At 36.9% G+C, this 24511-nt stretch overlaps 2 protein-coding genes across 11 annotated transcripts in view; one reads left to right on the top strand and one right to left on the bottom strand.

Annotated features, from left to right (window-relative positions):
- Window positions 1-4384, bottom strand: part of LOC150096973 (centrosomal protein of 76 kDa-like) — a 224173-nt gene extending 219789 nt beyond the window's left edge. For 2 of the 10 annotated variants that reach the window (XM_090408522.1, XM_090408526.1), the window contains exon 1: window positions 3848-4382. The gene's annotated coding sequence lies outside the window, so the exon portion shown is untranslated. Of the gene's footprint in view, window positions 1-3847 lie in introns of all 10 variants that reach the window. The other 8 variants (XM_090408530.1, XM_090408531.1, XM_090408529.1 and 5 more) reach the window with 7 other exon arrangements.
- A 103-nt stretch (window positions 4385-4487) lies between these two features.
- Slh (sec1 family domain containing Slh) overlaps window positions 4488-24511 on the top strand; it is a 349840-nt gene continuing 329816 nt past the window's right edge. The window contains exons 1-2 of the mRNA XM_090408533.1: window positions 4488-4621; window positions 19526-19596. Of these exons, the coding sequence (XP_090264659.1) occupies window positions 4591-4621; window positions 19526-19596 (102 nt within the window). The 5' untranslated portion in view covers window positions 4488-4590. The remainder of the gene's footprint in view (window positions 4622-19525; window positions 19597-24511) is intronic.

Here is a 24511-nt window from a genome sequence, read left to right as displayed (position 1 = left end):
ACAGTATTGCTTAACCAAAAGGATTACACAGGTAAGCTGAAAGCTCTATTGGTAGATCGGGCTACTTACTTCCCTATCGAGTACAATATCACCAACTCACAAATTAGAAAACTCCACAGGCTCCTTAAGAAGGTCACTTCTTGGCCTGTGGAAATCACTAACAAATTAAAACCATTTAACTCCATACTCCCCCCCTCCCCCATATTTATGGACTCCCAAAAATACGTAAGGAAAATGTGCCATTACGTCCCATAGTGGATGGCATTGATTCCCCCACATACAAACTAGCTAAACATTTGGTCAAAGCTCTCTCACACTACACTGGCAACACGCCTTCACACACATAAAAATCTCAGCCCACTTCAAAGCCAGCATAGAAAACCTTACACTCAAACACACTGATGTAATGGTCAGTTTTGATGTCTCCTCCTTATTCACAAATTTCCCACTCAAAGGATCCTTAGAGCTAATCCAAGCTAAATTTCCTCCCGATATCATAGCCCTATTTCAGTTCACAATGAACTCAGGCTATTTTGTTTGGCAAGGAAAATTCTACAAACAAATACAGGGGACAGCCATGGGTTCTCTACTCTCCCCACCCTTGGCCAACTTTTATATGGAGATTTTTGAAGAGAAAGCCTTAAACTCTGCCCCACAAAAACCAACCATTTTTGTTTCGCTATGTTGATGATGTGTTCGCTATTTGGCTACATGGCTCCGATGCACTCCTCTCCTTCCTAACACACTTAAACAACCAACACCCCAGAATCAAATTCACCCTGGAAGAAGAAAAAAACAACTGCTTTCCTTTCTTTGACACACTAGTCACCCGCCAGCCTGATGGAACCTTGGTTTTCTCAATATATAGAAAACCCACCCATACAGGCAGATATATTCACCAACAATTCCCCCCCCCCCAACCATAGAGTCATTAAGACACTACACAACAAGGCTAAACTTATCTGTTCAAATGACAATGCCCTAACAACAGAACTAAACCACATTCTCAACACTTTCTCAGCCAATGGCTATCCCCCCCCAAAAAAAAAATATTGAAACCAGTAAACGACACTCCCCCCCTCACAAGGATTACTCTAAATCCATCACCTTACCCTTTATCTGAGGCAACTTGGAAAAAATTACAAAAATCATAAAAAAACATGACTTAACTTCTTGTTACAGACCATATAAAAAATTGGCATCCCTTATCCGCTCTACTAAAGACCAACCTCCCCTCCTAGACCTACCTGGTGTATACCAGGTCCTTTGCAGTTGTAAGCTGTTCTACTTTTTCCAAACGAGCTGGACAGCAAATATCAGAATTTCAGAACACAAGGACTACATCCAGTTTCACCAATACAGCCACTCTGGTCTTGCTGACCATGCGGTGGATACCTGCCATAGAATACGGTGGAAGAAAGCCACGATAATACACCGTAGTAAATACAAATACGAAACACTTTTCATGGAATCAGCTTCAGCCCTAAAACAATCCAAACCTCAACAAATTTGGCTGCATGAGACTGCCTCAAATTTGGGAAACCTCCATCAGAAGACCTTCAGCCCAATTACCCAAGAATACCAACATTGCCCGCTAGGGGACACCATCAGGACTTTAGGAGAAATAATAGCTTCCTGCTTCTTCCTCACTTACTGTTTGTTGTGCCTGTGTGCACGTGTCTTGTTCTTAAGTTTCTTGAAAATGGCAACGTGATGTTGCCGAAATAATGAAGTATATTAAAATTTATTTTAACGTATATCCTAGTTGATGTTGTAATTTCCTTAAATTATTTAGTAAAAAAATGCATAACCAAAGTCTAAGCCTTTCCATGAGAATTACTGACAGTGTGGTTTGTCTGCAAGGAGTTTGAATGTGTTCAAGCACGGTATGATGAGCTGTGTGTGTGTGTGAGATAAAAGGACCTCCCAGATGAGTCTTTGACTCCATGAGGTCTTGGGGTAATAATAATAATATAACTGTTGCTCAATATGACTGATATTGATATAGTGTGGGGAGTGTCACTATGCCAATAGCAGTGTCCGTTTTAGTGTCAGTTACTGATATCACCAATTATCTGTTGTAGTAGACATTAATTTTTTGTAAGCATATATCATCCAGGTGTGGCATGATGTGAGAATTGAAGGTACGATGAAGATCAGTCTATTAAAAATATCAATGTGAATACAGTAGCAGGACTGGACAGTATGTCACTCTTGTGCTATGAGAATAGTGCCCTGATAGTGCCCCTAACGAAGCTGTTTAATGTAAGTCTCAGCTCTGGCAAGGCTCCAGAGTGCTGGAAGGAGAGCAAGATAGTTCCATTACATAAAGTAGTTCTTAAGTAGTCCACACTAAGGCAACTCGTGAATGCCGGGGAGTGCATTCTCATATTCAGAAGTGGATGGATGGGAATATGATACTCTATAGGGAGCAGCATGGATTTGTAAAAAGTAGGTCCTGCCTAAGTAATTTATTCACATTTTATAATAAGGTGATAGCAAAATTAGATAAAGGAAATCACTACATCATTATACTGTTAGACTTTGCAAAGGCATTCGACAGAATACCACTTGAAAAACTATTACATAAGTTGGAGCAATGAAAATGGATATGAGGCTGGTGTAATGAATAAGGGAGTGGCTGATAGACAGATATCAGAGGGTAGCATATGGTAGAGTAGAATCAAGGCAAATGAGGGTTACTAGAGCCCCAGGACTCCGTAATAAGACTACAGCCCTTTAAGTAGTGCATTAATGATATAGTAGAATATTTGAGAGGGAGAGTCAACTCTTTTTCTCCCCAGTTTTGCAACATCAGTTGTTCATTGATGATGATGCAAAACTGGAGAGAGAAAGAGTTGACAAAGGTGATATAGATATTTTGCAGGATGACTTAAAGAAATTGGTAGTTGGGCAAACCACAATGGTTGTCAATTTAATGTTGCAAAATGTAAGGTAATGAACTTTGGGATGAAAAGATTGCATGCTTTGTATCATATTTATGATACTAGTTTACCGAAAATTGATGAGGCTAGGAATCTGGGGGTGACGGTGGATAGAGATTTGAAATTCAGAGGACATATTTCAAGAGTTGGCAAAATAGCTGAGTATTACTTGGATATTGAAGAACACCTTGACAAGTTAAGATAGGGAGGTAATTATCCCTCTTTATAAGGCTTTTGCATTCAGCCACGTTTTGACTACCATGCAAAGATTTGGTTAACTGCATTTCTTGAGGATCAGGAGGTGGTGGAGAGAACTCAGAGATGAATGACCAAAATGGTGACAGGTTCTGTGGAATGTTCCCTATGAGGAGAGATTGGAGGTGTGTGGGTTGCAAAGTTTAGCTGACAGGTAGAGGAGAGGGGATACAATGGAAACTTATTAGTTACTAAAGGAATTCTATAAGACTGACACAAAAGAATTTTTTCAATACAAGGGGGGTAAACAAGGTATCATACTTGGAAGTTGTCTAGGAATATTTTATGGGTGTGCAAACCAGGTTCTTTACTTGGAGAGTGGCAAATGCATGGAATGGATTGCCAGAGGTGGTTGTAAGCACCCCCCCCCCCCAACAATAAATATGTTTAAGGAGGTGCATGATAGGCATTGTGTTAATCAGGGGCAGCGCTAGGCCGGACGTCGCCTACCTGCAAAGCTGAAATGGGCACCCCCAAACAAATGGCAATTTATTTATTTATTTTTGTCATAATCATGTGGAAAGAATTTACAAGAATTTTTTTGTAAATTTGTAACTGTAAATTTGCAGCAATTATATTGACTTACCTAATTATTATTACTTAATTCGTTTACAAAATATAAAGAAAGAATGAAACTTTATACTAACACTTCGAAACGACGCCCACCTTGTAGTGACGCCCGCCTACAATGCATGCCCGCTTCTGCCGGCCCTGGTGTTAATGGATAGTGTGGGTTTCCCACGGTGTCTTTTGACTCCATATAGTACGCGTATAAGTAATAATTACTGACAATATGACAACTTCTAGTACGCAGCGCATGATTATAATAAAATCAAAATATACACACCCATTTCTTATTACTGATGAATATTCATTTATTTCGATGTCACTGCACATTCAATATAAACTTATCGCTTTTAAGTAGACTACATCCTGTACATGCAGAAACCTACGAATTCAAAATTCTTTTCAGCTTTTTGTCGCAGCTTTAACGCATTTTAATGTGTCGTGCAGGCGATTGCATTACAGACACCAAACCAGTAAAAACAACTTAGAAACGCGATAGATAATAATTCAAAATCCCATGATTGGATAAATATGTATTTTAATAAACCTTTTGGCAAAGATATAAACTTTCGCTGGCGGCTCTAACACGAAAATAAGAAATTACGCATCTCGATTTTTCTCTCAGTTTAGTCGGTATTCCAGTATTTTTATTACTGCTTTGCAAAATTGACACAAGAGTGTGCAGTGATAGTGAATAACGTCATTGGATACACATTTGTGAATCTTGACTCTAGCAGTGCCAGCGTGGAAAACAGTTGTTTTATGTGGAATTAAGGTCGGATTGTACATATACAATTATTTATATACCTGAAGAAAATTAAAAATGGGCATTACACTACGTGAAAAGCAGACACGTAAGTGATAATAACTTGTGCAATGATATTTCAATTGAAGCAGTAATCTGTAGATTGTTTTGAAGTATATGTGTATATATATATATATTTTTTTTTTTTTTATTTATTTCTCGTGAATTTCCTAATGGTAGTGATCAAGTGAAAGGGGATGTTATTAGTGGCAGATTCCCCTCTATTATTATTTACTTTCTGTGATTTATAGATCATAACTGTTACATAGAATGTTTTCATTATAAACGGGTATTTTAAGTGAGTTAATTGCAATGAGTGGATTGTGCAGTGGTTGTTTGACTTGACCGAAAATTATATCCATTAGTGAAACTTGTTGATTCAGGCATAGAATGTACAGAATATTTATTGTATTTTCAGAGAGGATAGAAAGAAGAGGAGCTGGGGGAAGACATTCTTCTGTTATAAGAGGCAGGTCAAATCCTGTGCAGTACATTTGAGAACTGTCTAGTGTCAAACAGAAGCCAGCAAGACAAAATATAGTCATTTGCTAATATAACCATGTAGTGCAATGGAAGGTGTAGATAGCACACAAAGGCAGATTTGCTCAGTTTACCTTTGTGTATCAAATAATTGAGTCAGAAGGGAAAAGAAGTTTACTTGAAAAAAGAAAAAAATATATTCAAAATGGAATTTATGCTGTTCCTGACCGAAAGGGTAGACAGGAATATGATGCTCAATATGGACTTTAGTAGCAAGTTTTTTTTTTTTTTTTTTTTTTTGTTGTTCTAATTGTGTCCAAAGAAAATATATATATACAGAATAAAATGAGAAATTTCATTTCCTTCCACTCTATCTTCAAAATGGAATCTATTCACTTACTCACAAAGAATTACCTGAAGCAAGTGATATAAGGGACCTAGTGTTTAAAATTGCAGGACATGGTGATAGCATCAGAGGATTGGATCATAAACAAAATAATTACCTTACTTCCTTTTGGGAAGAATAATCATGCAGTCTTGATCTAGGAGGTGACTAACCTTCCAATATGTTCACTTAAGAGGAGGGTATATATGTGGAACTACAGAATCAATGATTATGGAAAATGTAGGAGGCATCTCAGAGCAGTACTGTGATATAAGAAACTACATGATAGAGGATAAAAAAGTTTGAGATGCTAGGTAGCATGAGGGAATGGTTAAGGAACATTTGAAACAATATCAGACTTTGTAGCAAGGGATAGTATGAATAAATCAACAGTAAAAGATATGGGACATTGAGAAAATATAAGGAGAAGGATAATCGGCAATCTCGTGATCAAAACAAGGTGAACAGCTTAGTAATACAGCAGAATTATATTATAGTGAATTAACCAAGCAGGAAAAGAAAATCCAAGAGATTTTTCTCAGTGACAGGTGAAAAGAACGAATATGGAAAGATAGCTTTAATAATATATATGATAGGAAGGAAGTGAATTAGAAAAAATCTGAGTTACTATTGAGCACTTTGAAAAAGCTGTATCATATAAGCAGGAAAAAAAAAATTCAGTGACTTGTGACAAGAGTTTGAAGTAGAAGTTCTTAAAATAGTATGAAATCTCCATGTGAATAATACAACCATGAGAATGAATTGGAATATCACCCTACATGTTTTGAGAGAGTAAAAGAGAATTGTCAGTGCCATGTCTCTGACCAGGCTGCAAGTTTACCACTCCTTTAGGTTCCTGCTAGTGCTTGGTAAGATACCAAGGATGGGGAAAGAGGACAAAATAGTTTTGTTATAAAAGTGGCTGCAAAACAGCATATTATAGACCAATCAATATTTCAAGAGTAGTGGGTAAGATATTGGGAAATTTAGTTAAAGGCAGAGATCAGAAAATGGTGGATAGGAATATAATACTCAGTGGCAGACATTAATAGCAAGCTTTTATTTATTTTTTATTTTTTGTAATAATCAATTATTATTATTACATGACACCTCCGGAGAGTCCAGACTCATCGAGGGGAAGGCACCTACTCTACAACTCTGTCCCAACCACTCAATCCACCAACTACAGCAAACCGCATCATCTACACCAACACCATCTACTGCCTACCACCACCACTAGTATTTTCACAGACAATCAAAAACACAGTGGGATTTGAACCTGCAGCCTTTTGGCTGGAGAGTTGATACACCAACCACTTTTTTTTTGTGTGAAGAAAAATTATACTTGACACAAGAAATTGTAGTCATCTTGAGCCAAGCATGAGCAAAGTGCATGTGAAGTATCTTCATAAATTGGCTACTCAATTATTGCTGTCTTATAAGCATACCTCCGATAGTTGGTAGATAACTTTCATCGCCTGAGGTAACATTACCCTTGTTTGGCTTCTGAGCAAGAGTTTCTGGTTACTTTGGCCTCTTCCACATTTGCTGCCAGTGTATGTATGTATATATGCATGCACAATTATATCCATTATATGTATTCACCAAATGGTGAATCTGAAAGGATACATATCAAGTGTTTAAGGAAATTTTCCAAGTCTTCATCATATTTAATTGGTACAGTTAATTATTTTTGGAATCTAGGAAATGATTGACTCAAAACCAAATAATATATACATGCCCAGAAATAAATAATAATAATCATAAAAAATGTGCCATGATCTCTTTACCGTATTTGAAGAGGGTAAATTAACTCAGGAGAGGGTAATCAAAATATCAGGAATCTAAAATGTTATGGCGGCCTGTGTGGAGACTGAGCGGGCAGTTCAATCTCCACTGGTAGCTAATCAGAGATAGCTATCCCATGTCTATCACTAATTATAGCAGCCACCGATGAAGAGGCTGGCAAACAAGTGCTGCCATCTCTTGGACCTAACCCTAACAAGATATGTCACTGTATGAAATAATTTAAGTACTACGGTCAATTTTCTTGTGTTTATGGGATGAAAAAACCTGCTTGCCCGTGCCAGAGATCTACTAATTCGGGAACTGGCCGAAGATAGGCTTAGAAAAAGTTCCACCAATCGGCGACTAGACTTGAACCTAGGTCTAACTTCAAGCGGCCAAGCGCAAAGGACGCAAGCACCACTTCCACCAAGCTACACTATTTTATCTTTATAATTTGCACAATATGGAATTCATATAACAGAAGAATAACAATCACCATAATCATTTGCAGATATAGTTCATCACAGTTACACAAGGCTGATAATATGATTACATGCTGCATTTTACATTTTCTTTTTTCCCTTTTATTTTAAGTTTGACAAAGCGTTATCATTATCATACAGGCTATTTACATTTAGGCTATTCACATATTATATTTTTGGTTTAGCACAGAATGTTAATGATAACACTAATTTTGCATACATGCATACATTGTTTATTTTATATACAACTAAAATAAGGTAACATTATTTCATCTCTACAGGGATTAAAAGATTTTAATAATAATAATAATAATTATTTGTTGAGATTTTGCTGGTGGTGTATCTAGCATCTTCAGGGCTCTCCTAAGTTTTTGGCAAATTAATATAGCCATATTTGTTGAGGTTTGAGAAATGTTTTAAAGCTGCTGCCGATTCCAAAAACAGTCTCTCTTTCTCTCCTTATTCAACAATAGATGGCACCAATCAGAACTTCACAAGGAACTAAAGTAAAGAGCTGGTTAGAATTTTTTAAACTGGTGCAGCTCTTTACTAACTGTTGCTGCAACAAACTGTTCTTTGTGCTCTGAAGATGCTCTCATCACAGGAGGTCCATCTTAGATAACACAAAGTCTATTATATCACTCCTTAAACCCATTCATCACTATCAGGAAATTCCATGGTTCAACAACCCTCCATGCAAAAAAAAAAAAAAGTCACTTCTCACCCTTCCACTCACCACCTCCTTTCACAACTTTCAGGAATGGCTTCCTATCCATGTTCTACAATATGAAAAATCCCCACCCCCATGCCAATCCTGGAAATACTTATCAACATTTAAATGTCTCAAAGATGTCAGTCCTATCCTCATAACATTTAAAAAAAAAAAAAAAAATCGGCTAACACCTTTTATTCCCTAATAGGGAGTAGGCGAGGCCTTTATCCTATCTAGCTTTTGGAGCCTGAGTGGCCGGTTCAAATTATAAAGATATTAAGAGTAAACGTATAATGTAAGAAATTATAGTACTGTTGCCTAAATATTATGAAATATGTGTCATTTTTCTCAGAAGTAATAAAAAGTGAAAGTAAAGTGATACAAAATTATTGTACCAAATTGTACAGATGGTTAGTACAGAATTGTAAAATTGTAAAGTTTCATTGTTCATAAGATTACAATGTAGATGTACACATGTATATATGTAAATAAGTGGGTATGAATAATAAAGTTAAGTTTAATTTATTGTTATTATTAGCATCTGATCTCCATGGAGTCAGAGAGTCATCGTGGGAGGTACACACTATTCCACAAAGCTCGTCAAACCATGCCTTAAACTGATTCAGTGTGTCTACATTCACAACACACTCAGGCAATGCATTCCACTCGCCAACCACTTTCCATGTAAAGAACCTGCTACTCATTCCTCTGCTCACACTCTCCTTATACAGTTTCCAGGGATGGAAACTGTATTGTTCTACCCCCCCCCCCTCTCCCATGTCAACCCAATAACAATCCCTGACTAGCTTTATGTCTCAATCATATCCCCCTCCTGCTATTCACAAGGCTTTGCAGTTTACATTCTCTCACTCTGTCTTCCTACTCCACATTATAAAGACTGCTCACCACCTTTGTGAATCTTCTCTGGACCCTTTCTAACATCACCATGAAGTATCATCACGATGCAAATCCAGTGACCATATCTGTGCACAATAATCCATATGAGGCCTGATCAAATCCTTATGTAAAATTCGATGTTGCTTAAAAATACCAAAGTGCTTTACATCGATTTTTGCATAGGTCAAGTCTCATGAGAACTGTAAATAACCTTGTTTGTTTCTATGTATATTTTGCTAAATATTAATGTAGTTAACCCTATGGGAAGTGACTGTATTTACTGTTTTAACAAAAAAACAAAGGCAATGCTTTGCCATCAGAACTTTGTGTATAGCTCTATATGAGAGCACAAGAAAACAGTTATGCGTATGAGAAAGTTGTTTACGAGCTCTGTGAATGAACACCTTCAAAGCTAGTTTTAGAGAAGTTTCCGCTGCCCAACAAGACAAGGAAAATATCAAAGAGGGCCACTAGGTTTAGAGAAGTTTCCGTTTTCTGGCAAAATATGATCAAAAGAGTGCACGGAGGAGAACAAAGAGTGAGTCAAACTTAAAAGAAGATGAAAGAGTCAGCCGAATTCTTCAGGGTTTACTACCCTTAGTGCAAGATCCCAAGATCGCAAAATAAAAGAGGACTGAGCCGATCATCGAGAGGAGAGCCAGTCGGAACCAGAGCAGTGGCAGCAGAGAAAAGAGGACAGGTGAGATCCAGTTGCTGATAGAGCAAGGCGAAGTGCGAAGAGAGCCAGTCAGCAGCAGTTATGGTCATCGCAATTAGTAGCAGAAGTTCCCGAAGAGTAGGATCCAGAGGAGAATTTGCCGTATGCTGAAACCTCTTGCATGTGCTATTCGAGTACCGCAGATTGCAGTCCAAAAGCCTGCCAATATCCTGTCTTGATTCCGCTGAAGCAAGACACTCCTGAAGGAAGTTTAAGATCTGAGATGAAAGAAATGCCATAAAGACTTTAGTGTAAGACTCTTGACTGAATGTGCAATACAGAGCCTCTGTAAGTGCCATCCTTTTGTATATTTTCTCTTATAATCTAGGGTAGGAATTCTCAACCTATGATATGCGTACCATTGCCTCACTGGTACATCTAGTATCTTGAATTAAATATAGTGGTATGCCACTGGAAAAAGTTGAGAACCCCTGATCTAGGGGATATGTTATATATGGACTGTTAAGAATTAGTTTAATAGTAATAAGAAGTGTCCATAAAAGAGTCGATTGGCATGTTAGAAGTTAATATCAAATTTGTAAAAATAACTTAGCAGAGAGTTAGCTAACCTCTTTGCAAGTAAACTAGAAGTTTAATAAGTTGAATTTGTAAGCAGAGAGTAAAGTTTTTGAGTTAAAGAGATTATTTAGTGTTGTAGTAAAGGGTTCTAATTTTATGCTAAAGATTTTATAGATGGGTAGAGAAAGCAATCTCCCTGTTGTTTGATTCCTGTATATTTCATATTAACGTAAATAAATGTTTTAATTATTTGTTAAAAGAGTGCTGCTTGATCCTTTATCTTACAATGCACTGTTTCTAAAAATAATCGGACTTATGAGCAGGAAACAACTAAGGCATTAAAAGCGCAGTTTAATTACTTAAGAACCACAACTGTTCATGTAAACTTTGTCGAAGGAATTTATGCTAGTAAGAGAGAGAGATATACCGGACGTTTTATTGAGTCTTATGCCGAATATTGATATATTGGATGCCGCAGTCTAACAAATAAATTTTCCAGTGTTCATAGGCATACGACTAGTAAATATGGAAGGTGGATAAACATAATATGCAGTTGACTAAGTGAGAAAGGTTACGAGAGGAAAAGCGCACACTGCTAATTAGTAATAAAGAATAAAAGAAGATATTACAATAACGCAGCAGACAGCATATCGTTACACTTATACAATGGCATCATAACCTCTACTTCTGTATGCCAGGATCCTCCATATCATTGCCATTATCCGATGTGATATCTTCATAACTTATGTAATGTGGCCCCTGAATTTCAGGGCTTTGTCCACCACCACTCCCAGATCTCTCATCTCCTCTACCTCCTTTAAAGTTCCTCCCACCAAGTGTATATATTGCATCCCAACCATTGCTTATCATATTTCAAAACCTTACGCTTTGCAACCGTGAACTAATAGTTCCACTTACTTGCCCATTCATGTAACTCTTCAAGTCCCCCCTGTAAGGCCATAACATCTGATTGACTCTGCATTTCTCTCACTCTCCAATTTTACATCATCTGAAGCTGCATATCATCAGTTAAATTCATCCCAATGTCATTAATATACAAATTGAACAACAGTGGTACCGAAACTAACCCCTGTGGCACACCACTAGTGTTTAGGTACACTGCACCCCTATATACAACTTTTTGGTACGTGTCTGACAGCCAGTCACTGATCCAGCCGAAAAGTCTATTATCCAATCCCATCTGTTTCAATTTATTTAACAGTTTGTTGTGTGGCAGTCCATCAAAATCTATGCAAAATCTAATACAACTGTATATGCATCTCCCCTATTCAAGGTATTTGTCACCTTGTTATAGTACATGAGTAAGTTAGTAAAACATGATCTCCCTTTAACAAACCCATGGTGATAACCACAAAGAATACTGTTGTTATCAACCCATTTCTGCATCCTACTTCTCACCAATCTCTCTAGCACCTTCACCACAACTCCAGATATACAGACTGGCCTATAATCTGTAGCCAATGCCTTATCACCACCTTTATACAGTGGACCAGTTTTACCTTCTTTTCACTCACTCCCTTGGAACCTGTACTTTTGTAAGACTTATTCAAAGGCATACCAATGCTACTGTCAATTCCCTGGAACAATCTATTAAGATGTGTGGTGATATTTCATTAAATCCTATTGCTTTATTAACATCTAGGTTATTTATTTCCTGAAATATCTCCTGCTTACTCACAATTAAGCCATCCTCTACACTTAAGTCTCTCATGATTTTAACCTGATGAGGATGAAACACTTATAAGTTGATCACTAAATACATCATTGTCTTCTGTAGCAGTTACCATTCTATCATTTTCGTCCATTATCATCATCTTACCATTAATATTCTTCCTTCTATTTGCCACATATCTAAAAAACTATCTAGGGTTTCTCTTTACCTAATTTGCTAATTTCTATTCATATTGCACTTTTATTGTCCTTACTGAGTCACTTACCTGGCTTGTTCTTTATACTCTTCATGTAACTGAGTATTACCATTATTCATCCTGTACTGCCAAAGTGCATTCTTTTACCAGATTTCATGCTTAAGTCCCTCATTCATCCATTTGCACATTGATGCTGCTATGTATTTCTTTGTCATTTCCCAAGCAGCATTTATTTTCTTACTGCTCAACTCCTCATTACATGCTATAACTTCAGACTGTTTCTTAAGCTTATCATAATCCTTGTACTTTCACGTATATCCTTTCCTTACAAAAGTTTGCATATGGCTAGCCACAACCTAGGTGGTCAGTTCATTATCACTTCACCAACTGAGAAAAGTGTGAAACCCCAATCAGAATTAAATCTGATGAAATGATCAGATCTAAAACTCTCTATCCTCATGTGGCCTGCTCTACATGCTACCTGAGATAGTTGTTTCTCAAGAACTCAAGCAATTCATTTTCCTTATTCCCAAATGCTGTCTTTTCATTCCAGTCTATACTGCCATAATTAAAATTGCCCATAATAATCACCCTTTCTTTGTTCACCAAAGTTGTTTATTTATACATTTCTTTATGATTGCTACTATTTCCCTCTTTCATGTCTACCTTATGTGGACATAATTCCCATGCTATTATCAGCAGCACTCTCCATCCCTTCTTGTCCTTTCTATCCTCATGAAAAACACTGGATCCTTCCATTTCTATTCCTGTTAGGATATCATCTTCATTAAACCATGTTTCACTTATTCCAGTGATTTGGGAGTTTAATAAACTCAATCAGTAAAACCGTTTCATCTCCCTTATTTCTGATACTTCTGGCATTTGTGAATAAACATAGCAGTTCACTTTTAAGTCTATAAAACTAGTCCTACCCAAGCCATTCTCCTACCCATTCTCAACTCAAACATACATTCACTACTACTACTTTCAACATCCACTCTTCCTATGCCATGCCTCACTGTCCACCCGGGCTCTCCCCATTTCCCCGTTCCTCTTGCATTCTCGTTCTCTCTTCGTCTCTCACACTACTACTGTTTCCATTGCTAAGCACTTTTGTCTCTTCAATACCACTCTCCTGATCTTTCACTTCTTCTCTTACTTCTGATCTCTTTTGCTTGCATCACACACACTGCACTTCCATCTAGCAACATTTTCTCCCGTGTACAAGTGGATAATAAGAATCCTTTGTCTGTTATGAGGCAATGATAATCTTTACACTCAAGTCTTGTTCTGGTGAAGTTAACTCCAATACATAAATCAGGGAACTATGTGGATTTCCATTTCTTTCTATGACTGTAGTTAATGTAGGAAGAGAAGAAATAAGTCAGATGATAGTTTATTCTTCATGCAAATAGAACTTTTGATGTCATCATTAAACAGGAACACATTGACAACATTTCTTTAATGTAGCAAAAGCAAATAAGAATGCACAAATCAGAAAAAATTGGAAAATGCAGCCAGTGTATGATTGGATCCAAAAACAAAGATAATGGAAAAATTCTATAAGATAAGCAAAAAGATAAAAAAAAATACATAAAGATGATGTATTTAAACGATGTAAATGATGTCTGTAACAAATATGACCATGTTACCACCAATTGGTGAGAGTGATCATATAGTCTTGACCTGGGAGGTGGCTAAATGTGCAGAATTTTCAGTTATGACAGTATATGTGGAATTACCAGACTGGTAAGTATGACAAGCTTAGGAGAGTGCTTTGATCAGTGCCATGGCATGTAAAACTGCAAGGGCTGGATGTGGATAGTGCATGGGAAGTGGTAAAGGAGTGTTTGAGGTAATGGCTGACTGCATACTTCAAGTCAGGAGAGTAAATCAAGCGGAAGTTAAATGGAGGAGCTGGAAAAAAAAGAAACAATTGTGGAGGGAATTTAAGATCACCTTTACAGTACAAGCCACAGGCCAGAAGGATAACTAGTGTGGTAAGAAAAGAAAAAGCAGATTATGAAAGGAAGTTAGCAATGCAGGCTAAAGAGAATCCCAAACAGTTCTTTTGATATGCTGCACATAAAAGAAATAATGTATGTGGCAGAATAAAGGAATGCCGATGGTAGGAAAGTAACTGAATCAGTCAAAATAGTAGAATTACTAAGTGAACACTTTGCAAGAGTATATCATCTAGTCGGTGAATTGCAGGAATGAGAGAACCGATGGCTTATACAGGAACTGAGATGAAATGGAGGGTGAATAGCATATTACAGAACCTTAATGTGAATACGTCTGTGGGATTGGATGGTATACCAGCTCGAGTCTTACATGAAGCAGCAAAGGAATTGTCAGTGCCCTTGACCATATTGTTCAATCTAAGTCTCAGCTCTGGGTTAGTCCCGAGGGGGTGGAAAGAGAGGAAAAATAGTTCCATTGCATAAACAAGCTCCAAGACTCCTTTCCTTTAGTGTTACATGGTGATCAGCATTCATTTTACACAAATTATGGACTCTACAACTGTATTATAAATAATTATTTTACTTTCCCACCATGTGGTGACTGATTTTCAGTCACCACATGGCCCGATGATACCGTTAAAAACTTAATTCCACACTACGCTCGTTCCCCGAGAATTTATGGTCTACCAAAGATTCACAAACAAAACACACCGCTCTGTCTGATAGTTGAAGGGAATAGACAGCTCCAATTATCACCTAGCCAAGAAACTAGCGTCAACCCTCAAGGAGTTGGTAGGTCATTCCCCACCCTATATTAAAAACACAACACTTTTTAAACAAAATCCAAGCCATCACACTGGAAAAGGATGATTTATTAGTCAGTTTTGGCATCTCTTCACAAATGTCCCAATCAATGGCACAATCTTTTTACACTACAAATTCCCTCCCGATATCACAGTGCTCTTTGTACATGTACTATGTTCTGGCTATTTTGTGTGGCAAAACACTTTCTACCTACAAAAAGAAGGTATAGCCATGGGCTCACCATTACCCCCCCCCCCCATTGCTAACTTTTACATAGAATATTTTGAGCAACAACATGCTCTAGATTCCTCTCCTTTAAAACCCAAAGTCTGGCTTAGATACGTTGATGGTGTTTTTGCTATCTGGCCCCATGGCATCCAGACATTAGACGCTTTCCTCAGCCACCTAAACAAACAACACAAATGCATACACTTCACAGCTGAGATTGAAAAGCAGAACACACTTCCATTTCTAGATACACGTCTTTCTTCTCTCAGTATTTCCTTCACTGTTTACCAGAAACCGACACATACTGGCCAATATATATACAAAAACTCCAACCACCACCCAACACAAAAACTAGAGGTCATTAATACACTAAAAAACTGAGCTTTGAAAATTTGCTCCAATGAACAAGCACTTAAAGTTGAATTAAAAGTTAACAGTAATATCTTCCTAAAAAACTTTTTACAGCCAGAATACTACAACAAAATTCTGTACAAGACCTCATTTAAAAACAAAAATAAATAAGACTACAATAAAATTGTAGTCATTCCATACATTAAAGGGATATCAGACAAAATAAACAGAATACTACAAAAATACAATCTTAAAGCCACCTTTAAACCTCCTTCAAAATTAAAGAACTTACTCATCTCATCCAAGAATTCACTCCCTCTGCTGGCCCACCCTGGAGTATGCTGCATTCATTGTGCCTGTAATTTGCCCTATATAGGGAAAACAGGACACACCATTTCTATCAGAAAAAAAAAGGAACATAAACAACACATTAAATATAATAACTATGGTCAAACTGGTCTTTCTGATCATGCCCTGAACATTTTACATAGAATTGACTGGAAAAGCACTTGTTGTTTACATCATACCAAAACATGGTATGAACGTAAATTTAAGGAGGCCTGTAAGATTATTATCAATCACCCTAATCTTAACAATAATGATGGTCTAAAAATCCCAAGCATATGGAAGGCACATATTCTACCCATTTAACCTTTCTCCCTAACAGTTAATTATAAATAGGATCATAGGTAATCCAGGATCCTAAAGTCTAATATAACAATTGTCGTGGTAAATTAGGACATCATTTTTACTGTAACGAAACTATCTATATGGAAGAATGTTTCTATGGTTTTGTCTTAAATAGAATAAAGCTTTGATGTAGTTAATTTATTTTATTTCATTTATTTATTGTAATTTTATTTTATATTCACTAGACGTCAAGCCAATAGAATAACTGTTGATCAAATCAGTCTCTTCAGCATGTGTGAAATGTAATTTAGCTTGTCTCTGTATATATATATATACTCCAGATGATGACCTTAATATGAAGGTCAAAATGTTGGGAAATTAAAATAGTTATTTATGACACGGTTGTAGAGTCCATAATTTGTGTAAAATGGAGGCTCCAAGACTGCTGTTGCAAATTACTGACCGATCAACATATCAGGAGTCATTGTCGAAGTATTGAAGAAGTTGGTCAAGAGCAAAATACAGGAATGGATAGGTAGAAATGGGATACTGTGTGTGTGTGTGGGGGGGGGAAGCATGGTTTTGTGAAGGGTAGATCATGCCTCAGTAACTTGCTCATGTTTTATAATACAGTGACTGCTGAATTGGATGAGGGTAATGGGTTGACAGTGATACTGCTGGCCTTTGACAGGATACCACATGGAATTCTAATCAGTAAACTGCAGCACATAGGGATGATATAGGGTTGGTGAGATAAATAAGAGGGTGGTGTGTAGAGTCCACAAGAAGGCCTGTGACTAGTGGTGTGCTGCAGGGTTCTGTTCTGTTCTGCTATTTACTTTGTGCATTAATGATATAGGAAAGGATCTGGGAGGAACTGTTGAGTTATTTGCTAATGATGCAAAATTGGGTAGAGCAATAGTGAATACATATGATGTCAAAATTTTGCAGGATGATTTGGATAGATTGGCATACTGAGCTAAGGAGAATGAATGCCAGTTTAATGTGGCAAAGTGTAAAGTTATGCATTTTGGAGTGAAAAGATTATCAGCAGTATACCACATTGGTGAAACCATACTCCAGGAAATTTATGAAGCCAGAAACTTGGGAGTGTTAGTGAATAAGGAGTTAACGTTTAGGGGGCACATAGCAAAAATGGCTGAAGCACTTCATTAGATCACATGGTTACTGAAGAATACTACGAGCAGAAACAAGCAGGTTATTGTTCCTTTTTATCAAGCCTTCATAAGACTCCATCTTGACTACTGTGCACAGATTTGGGTGCCAGGGTTTCTTGGTGATGGGGAAGAGGTAGAGAGGATCCAGAGGTGAGTGAACAAGATATAGCTGGTCTATGGAACGAACCTTACGAGAACAGGTTGAAGATTTTTGGGTTACAGAAATTGGTTTTTAGGCAGATAAGGGTAATATCATTGAGACATTCAGATTACTGAGGGGTTTTTAAAAGATTAACTCAGGGGAAATTTTTCAGAACAGGTGTGATGATGGGAGAACTAGAGGCTTTCCATGAAAACTGAGCAAGGGTGTTAAAACTAGGTTTTTTTACTTGGAGAGTAGTGAATGAGTAGAATAAACTGCCAGAGTCTGTTGTGGGTGCCATGACTGTGAATGAGTTCAAAGCAAAGTATGATAGATACTGTGTGAATGCTGAATAGTTCTTGACATCGAAGGAGTGTCTAAAGACTCCTTAGAGTTGCCCATAATAATAATGATTATGTAATTGTCTTGAAATCAATAGCACTAATGACTGTGCTTAATAGTTAAGAGGAAGATTATAATAACATAAATATCGAAATGTTGATATAAGTCTGATTAAAAAAAAGGGGGGGGGATCAAAGCAGGGGGAATTATCATGCACAGACTGAAATTTGATCCATATTTTAAAATTTGAGAATGCATGCCTAATGCCTAGTTCTTTATTTTGCAATGTATATTCTGAGCAAGGTTCTGCTCAGATTTCATCTTCAACAGTGGAACCCTCCACTGTTGAATCTCAAGAATGAATTTTTTTTTTTTTTAAGATATTGAAATAAAATCTCAGGTTCATATTTTTGAGCCAAAAAAAATGGAATTATTATGACTGCAATGAAAATTATCATTACAAAAATATATGAAGTTCATTGAAAAAGGGAAAAAAATGTTCAGACATGGTGACCTTGCAAGACAGGATTCAGGGACAAGAATCCAAGACTTGGCCCTTGAAAATATAAGGATAGACCGACACATTACAAACTTAGTTTCTGGTAAATGGAGGAGAGGGTGTATGATAGAAACAGGTTAGTACGATTTCAATCGAAAGTGAGTTAGCCAATCTCATATGGAGGTGGCAGGGTTTTTTCTCCCGGAAACTCGGGTTTTTCATCCCACATACAGACAAATCGGCCCTTCAGAACACACGCAATTTACAGACAAAAAATACTAGTTGTGGTAGTGGTGGAGGTGGGCGGTAGATGGCATTGATGGAGACGATTTGTAGTAGATGTTCGGTATAGTAGTTGAGACAGTTGTAGGTGTCCTCCCGTGATGAGTCTTCGGACTCCTTGGAGGTGTCATGAATAATAATAATAATGATAATTTTATAGTATGGATAGAGGGGAGATTTTTCATTTTATGGTAAATGGAGAAAACAAAGTACTCTATACTTCTTTAGCGTTTTTTGAGATCTAAAGAAGAGTATGGTCAGTACATGTATGAGGTTTGGGATTTTCTTATAGCATGCTTGAGCAAGTGGGCTGTGGTAGGAGTTGGTGAGTGATTCTTCACTGGGTGAATTCCTGGAGAGCTGTGATCAGTCCGTTGTCCATCAGAGAATGCTCACATGGTATCCATATTAGTGCCCAAAAATAATTATAATAATCATAATGCTGAGAATTAAGTTTTTGTTGTTTTTTTTTACTTGAAATCCATAAGCCATTTTTAACTTTAAATATTTTTTTGTTGTCCCCTCCCCTTTCAAGCAAATACAAAACAGTGATACAAGATATAGAATCATGAAATGTTAATCAGGTTGTTTTGTTTTTTTAGAATTACTATAAATATGTAGTTAAAAGTATTGAGTTCAGTTCAGTCTGTTTTGTTTTCTTAGTGGCCCTGAAGCGTATGTTGAATTTTAATGTTACTCCAACAAAGTCATCTGCAATGGAGCCCGTGTGGAAAGTAAGTTAATCTTTCTGTTAAAATTTAAAAAATAAATAAATAATAAATAAAAATTTCAACAATTGAAATCTGTAGTTTAAGATTTCTAATGCAATTCTTACTACTTACTTCTTGCAAATGATATAACTTGATAGCTACAGTTCTTCATATTATGTATGAAATGTTATAGTTGAATTGCATGTATGTGAATGCTAGAAGTGTCAGATATAAAGGAAAGCTGTTGGCATTGGTCAGCTGGACGTGGTCAAACATCATCAGCTTCAGCAAGAACTGGTTGACAGAAATTGATATGTTTACAGGGATAGAATGTAATAGATGTATTTTCAGAGGGAATATAGAGAATATGACAGGAGAGAGGGAGATATTACTAATGATATTTGAAGAACTTCAACCAACAAAAATAGAAGTTAAGGAGGATTTTAGATCTGATTTTAGAGATGGTTCATTTCAGGTTATCTGGTATGTGATAGAAGCCAGTAGACAAAATATATTATTGGTGGCTGCTATAAGGGTTCAGATGTGGATGCTATGCATCAGCAGATTAGCATGAGTGTATGCTATGCAATTATCATGAGGAAACTTCAACCAAGATTGTTGTTGTTGTCGAGCCCATTGAAAAGCTTCTAGATATGACAGTGGATCTGTTGAACTTTGATGGAGTAGAACTTTTCTCTAGGGTTATTGTCAGTTTTATGTACAGCAGCAGCAATTGCTGGACAAGAATTGATATGGGCAGGTGTTAGTTCAACTCCTGGATGGTTCTTGCATGTTTCATAGCTCCGTCTGGCTGTATTTTCATGCCTTTAAAATGTTCTGTCCTTAGTCTGGTGATGATTATGCTTATTTCTCTGTTTTCATTAATTTCACTGATTTCATTCTTCTTGATAATTTGTCTTACCAATCTTATTTTGATGACAGAGTTAGCATCAGTTAGTGATAGTGGGTGTAATTTTTGAGGTAAGTATCTTGCTTCTTTGGCTAGTCTGTCTGCTCTCATTGCCTTCACTGTTTACATGGGCTGGCATCCATTGTAATGTACAGTTCTTATTTTTCAAATTTGAAGTTGTTAGTAGTTCATGAATTTCCTATGTGAGTTTTGTTTTTTTCCATTTTTTTAATGCCTCAAGTGCAGATTTTGATGGTTATTCTTTCTAGAATATTTAACTGGATTTGAGAGAGAGAACTTCAGAGCTGTTTGTGTGGCTGTTAATTCACAAGTGAAGTTTGAAACTATTTTGCCAGCTGTGGTTTTGTTTCCTCATCTCCAGGTAGAGTTAGAAAAACCCCTGAACCTCCTTGGTTGAGTGCTTCATCAGATGATCCATCAGTGTTGGCAATGACATGGCATAGATTATTTAAGTGATGTATAGTGTCAAGTCTTTTTCTTTTATTTTCTTGCTGTGAATCCATTTTTGAACAAGTTCTAGGAGATTTAAGTTTATCATTGTGTTTTTTTGGTAGAATAATGGAAAAGAATGGCTCTTTACTTATTTGAATGGAAAGGTGCTGTAAGTCAATCTGTTTTCAAATTGCATGATCGCATTGTAAAGTAGATGATTTCTTTAGTCTAGATTTTCTTGTCCAGGCATCAAAAGTCCTGAGTGAGATGCGATCCTGTGGTTGGCTCCTGATTCTGTTAGTGGAGAGTTTTCTTCTGTCTTCTAGAATGTGAAGCCCATACTCTTGTTGAGCTTTTAAATTATTCATTGATGAGACTGCACCTAGAATAATTTTTGCAGCTCTTGATTGTACTCTGTCAAGTTTTTCTTTAGAGATGGTAGAAGCTGGAGCCCAGATTGATGAGTCATATTCCATAGTTGTTCATATGAGTGTCATATATGTATAATGAATTTAGTTTAATCCTTTATCCCAGTGAGAGCAAACAAAGTTTGCGCCTGAAAATATCTTCAGGACTAAATAAAGTGTTGCACTATCTTATCCCAGTAAGTAGTGCAACACCAAGGCAACTCGTGGCAAAGGTGGAGCAAGCTACCAACACAGCCTAACCCAGTATCTCCCATAATGCAAAACACATTTCCTATGTGGATATGTATACTGTTATGCATTAAGGGATTGGCCATCTACCCAGACTAGTTTCGACCTTTATTGAGGTCTCTTCAGTGGGAGCCAGGCCCAGAGCTGGAGATACCAAGCAGAAGCAGTAGCAAGTCATCTTTACTCCCATAGGTAAAGATGACTTGCTACTGCTTCTGCCTGGTATCTCCAGCTCTGGGCCTGGCTCCCACTGAAGAGACCTCAATAAAGGTCGAAACTAGTCTGGGTAGATGGCCAATCCCTTAATGCATAACAGTATACATATCCACATAGGAAATGTGTTTTGCATTATGGGAGATACTGGGTTAGGCTGTGTTGGTAGCTTGCTCCACCTTTGCCACGAGTTGCCTTGGTGTTGCACTACTTACTGGGATAAGATAGTGCAACACTTTATTTAGTCCTGAAGATATTTTCAGGCGCAAACTTTGTTTGCTCTCACTGGGATAAAGGATTAAACTAAATTCATTATAGTCAAACCTAGTGATAAATAAACTTTGTCATATATGTAGTTTTGAGTGTCTTTGGTTTTGCGCTCCACTTTCTTCCACAAAGCCTTTTGATGATATTAATCTTTTTTAAGAGCTTTATTAGATATATTTCTTATATGAGTTGTAAATCTCAGTTCAGTATCTAATGTTAGGCCTAAGTATTTTGGAAATGCTATTTCTTCTATTTTGGTATTATATATTTTGATTTGAGGGTTGTAATTGTCTGTTTTTTCTACCAGTAGAGAAGATGCTCAGTTTTGTTTTTTCTGGGCTTATCTGTAATTTAAGGTTTTTGCCCATTTTTTTTTTTTTACCTTTTATTGAATTATTTAGGACTTTTTCAGATTGTTGAGAATTAATGGAATTTACTTTCATTTTTTTTCCTTTCATGAAATCTGAAATTCAAATTAAAGTGTCCCCCCTTATTCCAGTATCGTATGCAATTTTTATTTGCTGTTGTCTTCTTTGGTGGTTTTTCTTGAAATCCATCTATGACTGATTGGCAAAGATAAAATAATTGATCTTCTATACTTGAGACATGTATGCAGTTTGGTAGAAGTTGAATCTTGTTATTTTCTAAGAGCCAATTCATAAGTCTAGTATGTATTATTCTTTCGTTTAGTTTACAGAGAGTTCCAGTAGTGCACTCAGGGTTTAATCTTCAGGAGGGGGGGAGCAAGTTAAGTAGACGATTTGAGAATACACACTATGCATCGCATACAACCTATGACTGACTGAGCATCTGCAATGATCACTAATTCATAAGTAGTATAGAAATGGAAGACACGACACAACATAAATTAAAAAAATGAATTTTATTAATTAGGAAAAGATTTTTGGAAAATTTTCTAGTGTTTTTTCCCTTTTTCTTTGGGGAGCCAGGGCCCCTTGGCCCCCCGTCTGGGTTCGTCACTGGAGAGTGCTAGTCAAAGCTAGCACTCTCCAGTGACAGTAGCTTTTACAGTCACTAAGGTTTTTTTGTTAGATTTTAGTAAGGGTGTGATGACTGATGTTTTCCAGATTTTTGGCAGTTTACCTGTATTCCAGGAAGCATTAAATATCTTCAGAAGTCGGGTTTTGGCTTTTACTCCCATGTTTTTAATCATATGTCCAAAGATGAGCTCAGATTTGGGTGATTTGTCAGGGTCAATTTGACTAATTGCTGTTTCTAATTCTGTCATTGTCAGGTCCTGAGTAAAGATGTCTTCAGAAGGATAGATTCTGGATTGTATTAGCAGATGTTTTACAATTTTCCTGCACTTTTTTGTCTTCTTTGTTGTATTGCAATTTGCTTACTTTAAAGTAATGTTTGGCAAGTTGAAATTTGCCATCTGTTTGTTTATTGCTGCTGTATTGGTTCCTGAGGAGACTGTGATTGAAGAGTGATCAATATCTGGGAGTGTTGTGTTGTTTAATAATCTGATGATGTTCCAATACTGTGAGTCTTTTCTTGGATCTAGTCTATTGCAGAACTCTTCCCACTTTTTTTTGCTTGCAGTTAGAAATTTCATCTTCTATGTTTTGTTAATTCTATTAACTTCTTTCTGTTGTCTTCTGTATTATTTTGTTTTAACTGTTCGTTGATAATATCTCTTTCAGAGATATTATCAACGAACGATATTATTATGTACACAGGCATCTCAAATGACTGTGTACATAATATTTTACATGAACATTTACATGTGAGAAAACTATTAGCAAGATGGGTGCTGCATTGCTCACACTGGATCAAAAGCATCAATGTATGAACTGTTGCAAGGACAGCTTGATGCTGTATCAACGGAATCCAGAGGAATTTTTGCATCGTTTCGTAACAGTGGACAAAACATGGATTCATCACTACCAGCGTGAGACCATCGAACAACCCTCGTAGTCTTGATGTTCAGAGATACTTTTATTTATAGGTCATCCTGTTTGTCCATAGTAATACAAGTTATGCAAACATGGTACTTGGTATATGCCAGGTAGCATCATTGGTGAGAGTTTCTCTTTTGGAGAAGGTAGCAAATTGTGAATTTGGTTGATGGGTTGATTTGGAATTTGGCCATGCATTATAGGAAGGATCACTTTCCAGACTGGTTTCAACCTTTATCGTTGTCTCGTCAGTAGAGGTAGGCTAAGCTAACGTAGATATTCTGCTCCTCTGAAGAATCTTTAAACCAGGAATTAGAAGTTATCAAAAATACAGCCATCCTAAATGGATATAATCCCAAAACAACTCAAAAAATCATCAGTCACTTCTGCATACATCAAACCAGACAGGAAGAAGTGATTAGGATTCCCATACCTTATGTTAAAGGCATCTCAGAACGTCTTTCTAAAATTATGAAGAAATACAATTTTGCCACTACTTACAAACCTATCAACCAAAT

Source organism: Typopeltis vanoorti, chromosome 18, assembly GCF_054136105.1.
Source record: "Typopeltis vanoorti isolate ZY-2024b chromosome 18, IOZ_Tvanoo_1.0, whole genome shotgun sequence".
Lineage (NCBI taxonomy): Eukaryota > Metazoa > Arthropoda > Arachnida > Uropygi > Thelyphonidae > Typopeltis > Typopeltis vanoorti.
The sequence above is the reverse complement of the archived record's forward strand: the minus strand, read 5'-3'. Positions and strand labels throughout refer to the sequence as shown.